Here is a 14542-nt window from a genome sequence, read left to right on the forward strand (position 1 = left end):
AGTGGATCTGCATGGTTTATGCTCACATGTGGTTTTTAATCTTCAGAGCAATTTCAGAGACGAAGAAGCGGCTCAGAGCTACCGACCGAAAGGTCCCCCATGGGGCTGGGGTCCTCGCCCCACGCTCTGCTTTTAGCTGCTGTGCTCGGCACAAGATGGTTTCATGCTTTTCTTCTCCAGTGGCTCCGCCCATCATCTTCCTGCTCAACTGTCACTGCTTGACCCAAACAAAAATAACTTACTCAGGTAAATCTGAACTAAAAAGTTTCTCTGGTTATTTGTATCACCTAGAGTGGTGTCCATTCAGTTTCTTTTACTCCACTGACTCTCCAGGTACCCTTGGATAAACCACCTAATGCTTTCCCCTTGGTTTTGTTTTTAAAAGGAGGGAAATTCAGGGGGCACCTAGGTGGTGCAGTGGGTTAAGCGGCCGACTCCTGGTTTCGGCTCAGGTCAGGATCTCAGGGTCTTGGGCTTGAGCCCCGTGTCAGGAATTCTCTCTCTGTCCCCCCCCCCCCACCGTGTCTCTCTCTCTAAAAAGTAAATAAGTAAATCTTTAAAAAAATGAGGAAAATTCAGCCAGCCATTTAGTAGGTAAATTTCAAGGTGAATTGTTAATCCCCATCCTATTTTCTAATGTCCAGCATGCTGTGAGACTAGTCTTCAATAGCTTGATAACTATGTTCAGATAATTCAAATCAGTTTAGACACTGGTTTGATACTGCAAAATCAGAAACTTGCTACAGAAAATTATGTTGGGCCATGTTTGTATTTGCATAGCACAGCTGCCTTCTACTAGCAAGTTTATTTGAGGGTTAATTTGATGCCATCCATCTTTTTAACATTGATTTTGTTAGGTTGGAAATTTGATAACTTCACAGATGTATCAAAGGAGGTCTGGACTAAGTGACACTAGAGTGGAACATTATTGAACTAAAAGGGTTTAAAATTGAGAAAGAGAGTAGGAGCCAGGAGCTGTTTGGTATGTGTGCAGGATTTGTGGGGACTTGGGAGTCAAACATCATTCGTCCAGGCTGCTTTCCGGAAGGTCTCAGTAACTGAAACCTTGAGCCAGCAAGGCAAGGAGGATGCTCCAGGATAAAAGGGCCAGGGCTGAGGCAGGACCTGTCTCTGGAGGGAGCCTGTCTGTGCTGTAGTCAAGAGGACGGGGCGGTGGTTGCGGTAGGGGGCTTTGGGGCGGGGGGTTCAACCTCTGCTTTCTAATTGTACTTACTGTGAAAGTACCTATTTAAGCGTGTTTTACTTTGGAATAAAGTTGGAAGGCTCAAGGATTGACCAGGATGTTCCAAAAATAAAACAAGAAGCAGGCGGTGATTCTGTAAATTAATCCCACTGAATTTATTTGTTAAATATGCTTTTCCTCCTTGTAAAAGTTCATAGAGACAGATACAGAATTCTCATATGTATTTCTTGTGTGTGTGTGTCTATAATGCATATGTGGACTGACAGATGAAGTGGTTGATTTCATGATGACAAAGTAATCCTGCAAACATCGCACCAATGATGCGATGTTATGACAGGGAAGAGACTTCACCAAAGAGCCTGTGTGTTTTTGAAAAGGGAAGTTAGGGGCGCCTGGGTGGCTCAGTCGGTGCAGCATCTGCTTTCAGCTCAGGTCGTGGTCTCAGGGTCCTGGGATCGAGCCCCGCCTCCGGCTCCTTCTCCCTCTCCCTCTGCCCCTCCCCCTGCTTGTGTGCTCTCTCTGTCTCTGTCAACAAAATAAAATCTTAAGAAAAAATGGAAAGGGAAGTTATGTCTAATTAAACTATGTAACAGAGTATTTCTATATGGGATTGTTCAACAGTCTGATTGCTAAACAGTTTACCCAGATCATCTCTCAGGAGAAGGAGGAAAAGTCTTTGTCATCACTTTCACTGTCTCAGGACTCTGTGAAAGCCATCTGCAGTGAATACACAGGGGCTGGTGAAGGTTCCTGTGCTCACTCGGTATCTCGTGACAGAGCATGGGGACCCCCACCCAGCACAGAGGACATCCTGAGCCCTGCAGAGAGAGTGCCGGACTGTGGAGGCCAGAGGGATGCCACTGGGCCTCCTGGGGGCAGCCTGAGCCATGCTCGTTGGATCTGCCCTGCCCCATGTGAGCAAGATGCTCCTCTCCTCCAGCAGTGACAGAGACAGCTGCTCGGTTTCTCTCTGCGTCAGGACTCCGGCTGTAAGCAACAGAAAGCGATTCAAGCTACCTGAGACAGTTTTGAGGGGGCTTTATTCAAGGACATGTCATGGGACCTCAGGGCAGGAATGGAGACTGCAGGCCATTTCCTCAGAGAGGAACCAGAAATGGCCAACAACGGTCAGGAACCTCGGAGCAGTGGTCTCCCTGCCTCATAGCTGCTTTAATCTTTCTCCTTCTGGGTCTTCGGAATTTGCGTCTTATCTGTTTGGTTCCCACGTGTGGCAATTTGGGGACTACTGGGTTACAGGCTGCTGTGGCATTTGAATGGAGAGGGTGCAGGGAAATCAGGCGTGTGGCTTTTGGTAACCTCACAGGAGATCTTGAAAAAAGAAACTGAGGCTTATTGGCTGCCTCTGTGGCAGCTCTGAAGGAAATCCGTCTCCTGCAGACCCTCCGACAAGTCAGGGTCTTGTCAGGGTGCAGACAGACGCAGGGAAGCTTTGAGTTCTAAGGCATGGCGCCCCAGCCGCCCGCTGCGCCGGGAAGCAAGCGCAGCCTGGGCTGCTGTGCTGCGTGGATCTAAGGGTGAGGTGCCGCACCCTGCTGTGCACGCTCACGTGTTTCCCTCCATAGTGTCCGGGCATGGACACTGGCTCTCTGTGGGTGGCCTGCAGTGGGTGGGGGCTGGGAGCCCGGCTGCCTGGAGCCAGGGCACAGAAGCTCATGGAGGGGTGGACGGGGCTGTTGGCAGGATTTGTCACATGAGGGCAGATGCTGCAGCCCCCGCCGAGGTGCTGAGAAGTGCCCTGCTCGAAAGGGGCTCTACCCACAGCCAGGGCTGACTGTTGTAGGGGATGCCGTGGTTTTGGGCCCCAGGCTGATGGGGCTCGGGAGTGCCAGCGGCAGGTGGGTAGAGTCCCTGCAATGGGCATCAAGACCCAGGTGAAAGCTACAGCACTTCCACCCATAGGGAGCTGCCGCAGTGGCCAGCCATAGAGCATGGGGTCCTGAGGTCTAGTGGGTGACAGCTCATCAGGGGGTTGCTCAAGCCACATAGTGAGAAGGAAGAGGAGAGCACCAGTGATGGTAAGAGCCCCAGGCTCATGTGCCCCGCACAGAGAGTCCCCTGAGTCTGTGGATCTCTCCTAGTCTGGGGCATAGAACTGGAAAGAACCATCTGGAACAAAAGTGGAGTAGGAGGCCCCTGAATCTGTACTCCCTCTTTGCCAGGATGGGCAACAGGAAGCAGGGCAGACTTCCTGGAGGAAGTGCCATGATGAATCCACCACAAAGGACTTGGGGAAGGTAAAGACCATGTCCTTGATGTCCCGGAAGGTGGTTTCCCAGTGTCCATCATGATCCTCACCCTGGCCCCATTCAATTCAGCAGTCTGGCCCCTGGGAAGACGAGGTGGATTTGGGCACTGAGAGGCCTTTAAGCTTCACCAGGAGGAGCTGCAGCACAGCTGCCCCGTGGTACCCTCCCACCCTCTTGACCCTTGGCCCTCTGCCCCTCTCTCTGCCTCGGGGGTGGGTTTTCTTGTCCCTACAGTTTGCCTTTGTGTTGGATCCATGCCTTCGCAGAATGAAAAGCACAGGGATGCGCCTGGGTCCTGGCAGATCCCTGGGACTGACGTCACATGGACATCGTCAGAGAGCCTCTGAATCCCAGGCTGTGCAGGTGCAGCGAAAACCCATCATGGCTGGAGACAGTACTTCCAGGGTTGGGGCCTAACAGGTGCGCAGGAACAAGTAAATGACAGGCACCAGGATGGCATAAGTTATGCCCTAAGTTATGGGAGGCCTAAGTTCTGCTTGGGTTGCTCCACGTGCTTTGAAATTGCTCCAAATGTGCCTCCCCAGGCTCTTTGACTTTTATGGGGGGTTGTTCCTCAGAAGCCCCAAGGGCAGGGGCTGTTGGGAACATTCACCACCAGCACACACCTGCGTGCCCACCTCCTGCCCCAGTCACTGCAGAATCCCTGGGCCCTTCTCCACCACAGCTGCCTGACTCAGCCACATACATGCTGGGGTCCTCTCCTGCTGGCCACAGACATAAACAGTTGAAATTACTCCACTCTTTAGAGTTAGATTCAAAGCATCGCAAAATTTTGACCTGTGCCTGCTCTACTCTCTTTTCAGGGCTTCTTGCAATACCAAATTCCATGTGCCTGAAGTAGGGTTCAGAGACTTTGCCAGCAGGACAGAAGAGGGCGGGTGGCCCAGAAAGCAGATCTGAGGGGCACAAAGAGTTAGAAGTCACCTTTTCCCTCCTGCCCACTTTTTGGACATCCTCCTTTCCTGAAAGACCCAGGAGGAACATTATTGCCTCCCCCAGCAGGTAGACTCCTGAGACAGCTATCACTCTGGGGGCCTATACCTTAGGCAGCCCCACTTGGTTGTTGGGGAGAAAGGCATGAGACATACGGGGGGGCAGCATGGGATTACCTGGATGGGGACTTACCCGGGGAGGGGGGAGCATGTAGGGTGTAGACATACCTGGGGGGGGGCAGCATGGGATTACCTGGATGGGGACTTAGCTGGGGGAAAGAGAGGCCCCAGAACTGGACAGAGGGTGGAGCCTGCTCACACAGTGACTCAAACCCCCAACCAGAACTTGGGGGTTCTAGTGTGAAAAGATTGGGCCCATCAAGCACTAGCCTCTATCTTGAGAAAATATTTCATTTTCATACTCTTAGATATTTTTAAAAATTCTGAATTGCATTGAAATTAAAGCCACGTCTGAGGAAGGTACACTACTGTTTTATTAGTATCTAATCATCCTAACACTTGGCCCTTTGCAGGAATCAGATCTTGGTAGAAACCAAGTCCAAGCACTTGTGGGTGAGGCGAGCAGAGCCAGATTCAAGACCAGAGGCCAAACTCGGGATCTGACAAGATGGCCGGGCTGCCCCCCAGCATTATCAAGGTAACCCAGCGTTTGCTGGCAGAACCAGTTCCTGGCATTAAAGCAGAACCAGATGAGAGCAACGCCCATTATTTTCATGTGGTCATTGCTGGCCCCCAGGATTCCCCCTTTGAGGGAGGGACTTTTAAGCTTGAACTATTCCTACCAGAAGAATACCCAATGGCAGCCCCTAGAGTACGTTTCATGACCATAATTTGTCATCTGAATGTAGACAAGTTGGGAAGAATATGTTTAGCTATTTTGAAAGATAAGTGGTCCCCAGCACTGCGGATCCACACAGTCCTGCTATTGATCCAGGCTTTGTTAAGTGCTTCCAATCCAGATGATCCATTAGCAAATGATGTAGCACAGCGGTGGAAGACCAACAAAGCCCAAGCCATAGAAGCAGCCAGAGCATGGACTAGGCTATATGACCTTAAAATCAATCTGATCATCAAGTGTGCATCACTTCTCCTGTTCTGCCAAGACTTCTTCCTTTTTTGTTTGCATTTAATGGACACAGTCTTAGAAACATTACAGAATAAAAGCCCAGACATCTTCAGTCCTTTGGTGATTAAATGCACATTAGCAAATCTATGTCTTGTCCTGATTCACTGTTGTAAAGCATGAGCAGAGGCTAGAAGTACCATCTGGATTGTTGTGAAACGTTTAAAAGCAGTGGCCCTTCTCTGCTTTTATTCATTTCCCCCCCTCATGGTTTGAGTATAAAGCACTGTGAATGAAGGCAGTTGTCAGGGTTAGCTGCAGGGGTGTGCGTGCTTTTCTTTATTACTTTTTTTGAGGGGGAGAGGTAGTTTTATTTTAATTTTATGGGCTCCTTTCCCCCTTTTTATGGTGATCTGATTGCATTGGTTAAAAGCAGCTAACCAGTTCTTTAGAATATGCTCTCCAGCCAAGTCTAACTTTATTTAGACGCTGTAGATGGACAAGCTTGATTGTTTGAACCAAAATGGGAACATTAAATAAACATCACAGCCCTCACTAATAACATTGTGACTTTGCTGTCAAGTGTAGAATCCTTCCTTCAAGAAAAAACTTGTGACCATTTTGCATGGCTTGTCTGGAAACTTCTGTAAATCTTATGTTTTAGTAAAATATTTTTTGTTATTCCACTTTGCCTTAGTACAGTTTGTTTTACTGTGTTTATGTCATTTTCCCAATGTGACATTCGTATTTAAAAATTAAAACTGATGGAACATTCTCTTTTAGTCTTTACCACCTGACAGGGTGATCTGGCAAGAGGTAGATTTTGCCAGTTTCTTTTCACTGATGCAAACTTGTGTAAAGATATCACTGAATGCAGTATTTACAAGCTGGCCCTGAGCATGCATAAAGCATCAGTATTTGATATTTTTTTACCTCCTAGAAATTTGAATAAATGTGTTTGTGTTATCTGATTAGAGGATCATTGGTGTCTGCCAAGATGTTTGGAACTTACTGTACAGGAGAGTCACAGCAAAGCAGAGTTGTGACTGTGTGTAGGACTCATGTGTTCTGCCACATTTGTTTGTGTCTGGCATTTGGGATATGACCTATTTCTCAGTCCTTGTCTGGAAATTTCACGTGTAGCCACTGGTGTGTGCTATTAGGAAACACCAATCTGATAATCATGTGGAGTTGCTGAGGCTTTTATGAGTCTTCCTTATAGACCTGATGAGCAGATCTCAAGCAGCGAGCCTGCGTAAGTGTCTTCTGGAAGGTTCCTTCCTTTGAGAGTATCAGATCCTCAGTTAATGATTCTTTCATATTTGCTATGGGAGCTCCTATTGTTTGATATTCAGTGATTTTTTTCTGCATTGACAGAGTTCCTCCCCTCAAAAAAACTGTTCTTTCCCACCCTTCTCCGTATCGAATTCCCTATCCTTGCTCTTTGTAAGTCATCAGGATAGCCAGTCCTAAGTACGTAAATGTTAACCCGTGGGTTGGAACCTTTAAGGTAATGGATATTGTAGCCCAACTGAACGTCCCCCACTCTTGATTCTCATAACTTCTGGAGTTTCTTCAGCATGTGGTATATTTTATTGTGCTCCCTTATAAGATGAAGAATTATCTATTAAAATTACATTTTCAACAACAACAACAACAACAACAAAGTCACCAAGTCCAAATGTTGTAATTAAACATTTACACGCCAGGACTCAACCGCACAGAGGAGCTCCCCTCGGTCTGAGCAGAGGGTCCTCTGAGGTCAGCGTCCAAAGGGAGGTAGGAAACAGGGGCAGCGACGGTGCTTTCACTGGCAGGGCTTTCTTGCAGTGACAGAGGGCCTCCGGGAAGCCATTCTGCATCCTCAGGGCTGAAGCCATTAACAACAAGTCGCATGTGCCATGCTGGGCAGGAGTTTGTAAATATGAAAACCGATATCAACGCTGCAGACGCCCCAGACGTGGCACAGGGAGTACTGAGTTCTGGGACAGTTCTCACATTCTCTCCACCCCCGCTGGACATCTGGGCTCCCCTCCTTGCTCCTGTCCAGCCCAGCACCATTCTACCATCTGCCACCGATGTGGCCTCGAGTCACCTCTCCCAGAGCAGGGCTTCCTCTCGTGCAGTGCTTAACTAATGCCATGTACGAGTCTCACTAAGAGATGCGTTAACTGGTGGTGGCTGGGGGAGCGGACGCCCAAGCCTGCTGACTCAGGATGTCCAGGCTGCTGCACAGCTGAACTGCAAGGCCCCCCTTGGTCTGCTCAGGGGCCTACTCCATCTGTTCCAGTGCTCTGGAAAAGTTTTCTAGAGCAGCTTTGAAGGCTCGCAGTAAGAAAGCTCCAAGTTCATTGCTTGTTTCTTGGATATCTGGATCAAAACTTCCAAAGAGGGGCGTGCAGACTTGGATGTCTCCCCGGCCAGCCCGAAGCAGCACTGCACGGAGATCCTCGGCAATTACATCATATTTCTGCTGGTCGAATTTGGACATGGCCAGCTCGTCCTGGGGGTAGGCGGTGCCTTCAGGGTAGCAGTCCTTGGGCACTGGGAACTCAACATACCGCAGCTTGGGCAGCTCGCAGAGAGCCATGAAGAGGCGCCTCAGGGCCTGGGCCGGCAGCGGGTTCCCCAGGAAGCGGAGCTCAGAGAGCTCGCGGCAAGGGCTCAGGGCCAAGATCAGCATGCTCACGTGGCCATCCTCGATGCTGCACTCCTCCAGGGTGAGGACCCTCAGCGTCTGGGCAGCCCGGCTCAGCAGCCTGAAGAAGGTGGAAGGAAACAGGCCGAACAGGCTGTGTCCACTGAGGTCCAGCACCTCCAGGTGGGTGGCATGGGTGCAGTCTGCCAAGAAGGCCATGTCTGCGTGGTTCAGGGAGCAGTTGGCCAGGTCCAGGGTCCTCAGTGGCGTCCGTAGGGGGCTAGGGCAGGATGGAAAATGGCACAGGTGAGGGGTGGTCCCAGAAAGGACCTCTGGGAGGAATTCAGATGGACTCTATCTCATAGGTCAGCAGACTGCAGCCCGAAGGCCAAACCCACTGCTGCCTGATCTTATTCAGCCTGACAGTAAGATGGTTTGTACATCTTTAAACGGTAGGACAAATCAAAAAAGAATGATACTCTTGACATGTGGAAATAACACAAAATTCCATTTTTAGTGTCCATAAATAAAGTGCCAATTAGAACTAGGGTCACTCATTTGTCTGTGGCTGCTTTGGGGCTGTGCCGCCAGACCTGAGTCCTTGAGCCCTGGTGTGGCCGAGGATGGTGCAGAATTAACTTTACCGAGACAGGCCTGGCCTCTGTCCTCAGCTCCTCAAATGTTAGATCTGCTTTGCCGACCACCCACTGTGTCTGCTCCCGTGCTTGCTCTAGCACCGCGGTGCACGTGAACTGGTATGAAACGATTTTATGGTGGGAAAGGGCCATGGGGCCATCCAGTCCAGTTTTCGTATGGCCTGGGGCCTAAAGACCCTCCCGTGTTCTGCGGTGAGTGGGGTAGATGGCCCGGCATCAGCAAATGCACGGCTCTGCCAGCAGTTCTCAAAGTGAGGGACTGCACCTGCCCCCGGGACTCGTGAAAAATGCACATGCTCAGCCCACCCCGCCCTGGGGACGCTGGGCCTGGGTCTGGTGCTACCAAGCTGAGCACTCAGTGCAGGAGAGCATATGCGGTCTGGTTCTCTGCCCACCCCCTCGCCTGGGTCCCCCACACCTGTACTCCCTGCGTGCTGAGAGCCTGGTGTCTACCTACCATGCTGTCCTTTCCCCGGCCCCTCCATCCAGGTCTGTTGTGTGGGCTAAAGAAGCCAGAGTGGCCCTTGTGAATAAGGAGGCGATCATGTCATCCTCCTGCTCAGAACCTCCAAGGGCTTTGCTTGCTCAGGAAAAGCTGAAGCCCTTCCCTCCTTCCTCCTGCCGCCCCCACGCTGCCCTGCCTGCTGGCCCTTGACCCCTCCACATCACCAGCTGGGCATTTTGCTCCTCTCACCAGGCTGCTGCAGCCTGCAGGCTCAGTGCTCGGGGTCTCTGCTCACAGGTCACCTCAGGGACTCACCCTTCCCTGGCCGCCCACCGCTCTCCGGACCCCTGGCCCTGCTGGTGCTCCCATCCTTGTGCATTGTCCTCTCCTCACACAGGTGGGCCCGCTGACTGGCTCCAAACCAACACGGTACACAGAGGCAGTGACAAGTCCGTCTCAAGGGCAGGTTGGGACTGTGGCTTCTACCTGGGTGATCTCTGGTCCTCGGATCGGCCGCCCTGTTGTAAGAACTCCCAGCAGCCAAGACTCAGAGGCTGCCCGCCAACAGCCACACGCAGAGCTTGGAAACCGATTGCCTCACCCTCCCAGCCCTCCAAGCCCTTCAGAGGAGACCACAGCCCAGTAGACCCTAGCTGAGCCGGGTTCTTGACGGAGCTTGTTGCCATATGCCCAGCGTTGGGATAATTTGTTACAAGACAGGTGAGTAATACAACATAATATAGTCACGTCTATGTTGTTTGTTTCACTAATCAGCAAATTTCCTGTCTGCTCACTGACAGAAAACAACAGTCCTCCTTGAGTTCTCTGTGCTGCCAGGCTACATACAACCCAACCCCACTGGGTCACCCCCTCTGTCTGTGCCCTCCTGGAGTAAAGGCAGAGGGAGCCGGGAACCTCGTGGCCTTGTAAGCAGCCAGGTGCCATCTGGTGGCCCCTCGTACATCTTCAGCCGGCTCCCCAGAGGGCACCCTGTCGCCAGATCTGCGCTGAGGAGCTGTGAGCAGAGACCCCGCTCACCCGGCCTGGCCCTCTGTGCTATCACCCGACTCACCCGAGCAGTTTCGGAATCTTCCCTGTCAGCGTGGAGAAGGCCACACTCAGCTCAGTGAGCTGGCTCATCTGGCTGAGCTCCCAGGCAATGGAGGTGAGGAGGGGGTCCTCGCCATCAGGGGTTGAGGCGCTGGTGGGGGGCGCATCGAAGGCCTTGGCAGGCAGGGTGAGCGAGGCCAGCTGGGGGAAGCCCACCTGGGCCAGGAGCTGCTGCACGTGGCCAGCATGCAGCCGCACATTGTGCACCACCTCCAGCCTGCGCAGCTCACCTGGCCTGGCCAGACGCAGCACCTGCAAGAGTTGGCTGGGGCCCAGACTGTCTGCCCGGAAGGAAAGGCAGTGCACACGCAGTGGGGCAGGGCCTGCCGGCCCCAGGGCCTGCACCACCACCTTGAAGTTTCCCTCTGTGACAAAGAGATCGGCGAGGACCCAGACGGGGCGCCGGGCCCCTGGGGACTCTGCCTGCAGCCGGCAGCATGTCCTGGCTAGCAGCTCGGTGCGGCCCCACCTGCCCAGCGCCCTCCCACAGGGGCATTGCTGCACCTGCATGTCTCGGACGCCTGTGAGGTCAGCCACACGCAGCCGCCGTGGGCCCCCAGCCCGGAGCACGTGGTCTGCAAGGCCCTGCACACAGGCCTCCAGGCAGGCCCTGCAGGTGCGGTCTCGCAGGTCCTCTGGGGGTTCTGAGCGCGGTCCGAGCAGCGCACTCAGCCGGAACTCCTCCAGTGGCCAGTGTTCCAACAGGACACGGATCACCTCCGCCTGCTCCAGCAAGTAGCTAGCTTTGAACAGGAGTGGGTAGAGGTTGTGGGCCACACCGTCCAGGCTCTGTTGGGCCACCTGGGGGTGAGACACCAGGGCCTCAGCAGAAATGAAGCGTAGCGATCTCATTGTGCCCGCCTGTGGTGGCCCAAAAGCAAGACCGAGCTCTCCCCTTGAGATTCTCCCAAAGATGTATGCCCTTCTTGTTTATTTTTAGCTGCAGCTGCTGTGAGCAGTTCGCCTTTGCCAGAAAGTAGTGAGCAGCCCCTTTGGTCACCTGACGGCTATTCTGGTCGTGGAGGCGTCTGGCAGTGGTCAGCCTGTCCTTGTGGTGCTCAGCTGGTGAAAGCAGAGCTGTCTGAGTGCTTGGCTCAGGGACACTAGGCCCCTGAAAAGTGCCACTCCTGCCCACCGCAGGGGTGGCCTGTGCTTTGGAGCTGCAGTGGGCTGCATGGCCCTGGGCGTGGACCAGGGAGACCCCAGATGAAGGCCCTGCTGCCCAGGGCCACGTCCCCTCAACGTCACAGGAGCCAGGCTCCCTGGGTGAGGCCTTCAGGTGACGTCCCTGGGTACAACAGAACCAAGGAAGAGAACCGTGACCACGTCTTAGAAAAACACGTCTCATTTATTTATATTCCTAAAGTTGGGAACAAGTCAGCATCGAAACAAAGTAACAAAGAAAACAGCTTACAGCAGCTGGAAATCGCCAAGTCACTGTGCTGTGGAACCAGCCTGTGCACCTGGCTGCCACCTGGAGGATGGGGGTCTTGTGGGGAAGACACCCCACAGCAGGAAGCTCATTCAAGGTCTGGCATCTACCCAGGCTCTCCCTGCTTATTATTATTCTGCTCCTCCATTTGGTGAGGGGTGGTCCTCTCGGGACACTGTCCACACCCCAGACCTCAGGCCCAGCTGCTGTGCGCTCACCCCAACCTGGGTCCCAGGCCCACAGGTGGTGGTGGTGGTGACTGGTGGCCCCACTATCTACACATGCCTTGTTAAAAACGAAAGAAAACCGAGATTCCAAATATACTCAGAGGCACCCCCTGCACCTGGGATACACCTCAGTGGGTTCTGCTCTTGGGGACCACTGCCCACGGGCCTGCGCTGCCTGGAGGGCCAGTGAAACATGGCCCCAGAGGGCTCGCCCTGCTCTGAGACACCCCAAGTCTGCCTGGACCTCCCCATGGGAACCAGGGTTCCCCGTGCTCCCAGCCCAACCTGGCTGCAGCCTCCAGAGCATTGGGGGAGCTCAGAGCAGTGCGCACGTGGAGGTCTGGGCCACCTGGCCCTCTGGGCCCCTGAACTGGGGTGGAGAAGCTGTGCAGGTGGGATGGAAGAAGGCCAGACGATGTCCAGGCAGGCAGGACCCATGGCGTGCTGACTGCGTGGCCGGCACTGGAGTGGGGGTGTGTCAGGAGCCCCAGCACGAGTGCCTCATTCCCAGACCTCGGGCCCAGGTCTGGGTGGAGGCCCCTCTGCTCCTTCTGATGGGGACTCTCCCCGGAGGGGCTGAGCCTCTTCCAAATACATCACAGCTGTGGAAGAAAGGAGGTCGTTACTCACGGCCACTTGGTGCCCAGGGTGTGCACAGCACAGAGTCCTTGTCTGGGAGGTACTGCTGAGGCCTTGCACCCTGCAAGGCCCTGTCAGACTCATGGACACACAAGCTTTGGAAGAAGCACTTGGGGCCAGCACGGACAAGGTCAGGGCAACAGAGACAAGAGCGTTCTCTGCAAGGCCGGCTGCCCTCATGGTGCGTTCCGCGCCTGGGTCTAGGCCCAGATGGAGCCTGCCGGGTGGCCACCTTGGCTGGCATCACCATGCATCTGGGGGTAAAAAGGTTCTGGCCCCGAAACGTGTCAGTTCTGTGTTTGCCGTTCTGATCCCAGAACACGAGTGCATGTGTGCGCCGCAGAGCATCCTCTGTCAGGGCTCCAGGGCAGGGGCTATGAGTGGATGTCGGGGAGGCCCCTATTCTCAGGACAGGGTGCTGGGTCCCCCAGGAGCCACTCCCAACAGAGGGGTGCCCTGGAGGTTGGGGCAGGTGGAGGTGGTCCCCACTGGCTTCCGTGGCTAGGCCTCTGGGGAGTGACTGCACCAGGGGCCAAGGGCCCCCTCCTGTTGCAGGAATTCCTGAGGTCTCAGAAATAACTCCACACCACTCTCTTGGGTAGGCAGTTTCCAGGGGGTTTAGACAGCAAGGTCCTGGGGAGGTTGGTCAGGGGACAGGGGTAACAGGGGAACAACCTTGCTGGCCAGGGTGCCCCTCCTGGGGGGGCTGTATCACGTCTGTGACTGTGCTTGGGAGCATCTGGAACAAGGTGGAGACATGGCCAGGCAGTCTGGCTGCTGGTGGCATGCTCAGCGCCTTAGGGTGGCAGTGGACAAGAGCATCCTCCCGTTACTTCAGGGTAGCTGGCACAGCCTACTAGTCAAACCACTGTCCAGAAACCTTTGTTCTGGCAGAAGGAGAGGAAATCACTGATTAGAGCCCACGTCACTGGTCATCGTCAGTGATGTGGGGCGTGTGGACTAAAGACCCGTCCCCCACACTCTACGCTCAGCATACCCTCAGACTCGGCCCTTCCCTCTGATGCTGCCCAGAAGCTAGACTGGAGTGTCTCCCCAGAACTGGGGGGGATGGGGGTGCCTCCGCAGAACGAGGACCGTGCTTGCCAAAGTGGATACGTGTGTGACCTGAGGCTGGACGAAGGTCAGTTGAGACGATCTCTGTGAAAGAGACTTCCTCTCTGAGTGTTCCCCTCCCCTGGTCACCCCATCCCTCCCACTCAGGGGTGATGTGTCTGTGTGTACGTGCAGGGCTGTGTTTGGGCTCTCCCCTGCTGGCAGTGGACAGGGAACGGCCAGTTCACAGGCAGAAAGACCCACCAGGATCCCTGGGCGGGTCCTGAGCCTCCCACGCTGGGGCGGGGGGGCGGGGGGCGTCTCAGGAGAGGGGACTCACCGTGGTGGTGTACTGGCTGGGCATCTGCAGCCGTGAGCCCCTCCTGGGGACAGCAGGGGAGGCGCTCTGGGGGCCCCCCTCAGAGAACAGCCCTGGGAGCCCAAGGCCACTGTCCCCCAATGACGTGCACTCCGTCACTGCAAAGAGGGGCTGGGTCAGGGCTGGCTGCCCTCTCACCTCTGTGCTCAGCACTCAAGGCCCCCTGAAGCGTGTAAATAATGAGGCGTGTCCTGTGCGTGCAGACTTATCCCAGGACAACCGTGAGGCTGGGTCAGAGCAGACCGGATGGCGCTGCTGGAGGCCACACACCCTTATGAGCAAGTGTCTCCCGACCCTGCTTTTCCGAAATCAGCCGACTGGGAGGGAGGTGGTCAGGTGGCCTCTCCAAGCAGGGAGCCTTCGGCTCACACCAGGCAACTCGAAGGGGAAACACAGAAAATGAGACCAAAGAAAGGCCACATGGCTTAAATAAAGAGCTGGAACAGGTCGGACGA

The 14542-nt window shown here is 54.1% G+C and overlaps 2 protein-coding genes across 2 annotated transcripts; one reads left to right on the forward strand and one right to left on the reverse strand.

Moving 5' to 3' along the window:
• Positions 1 to 5052: 5052 nt before the first annotated feature.
• LOC110577691 (ubiquitin-conjugating enzyme E2 N-like) lies at positions 5053 to 6767 on the forward strand. Its single transcript, XM_021687099.1, has 2 exons — positions 5053 to 5519; positions 6731 to 6767. The coding sequence occupies exons 1-2, from the start codon at positions 5053 to 5055 to the stop codon at positions 6765 to 6767; spliced, it is 504 nt and encodes a 167-aa protein (XP_021542774.1).
• A 1013-nt stretch (positions 6768 to 7780) lies between these two features.
• On the reverse strand, positions 7781 to 11209 carry LRRC14B (leucine rich repeat containing 14B). Its single transcript, XM_021687122.1, has 2 exons — positions 10320 to 11209; positions 7781 to 8426 (listed from the first exon to the last, which is right to left on the reverse strand). The coding sequence occupies exons 1-2, from the start codon at positions 11207 to 11209 to the stop codon at positions 7781 to 7783; spliced, it is 1536 nt and encodes a 511-aa protein (XP_021542797.1).
• Positions 11210 to 14542: the final 3333 nt, after the last annotated feature.

This window comes from Neomonachus schauinslandi, chromosome 7, assembly GCF_002201575.2.
Source record: "Neomonachus schauinslandi chromosome 7, ASM220157v2, whole genome shotgun sequence".
Classification (NCBI taxonomy): domain Eukaryota; kingdom Metazoa; phylum Chordata; class Mammalia; order Carnivora; family Phocidae; genus Neomonachus; species Neomonachus schauinslandi.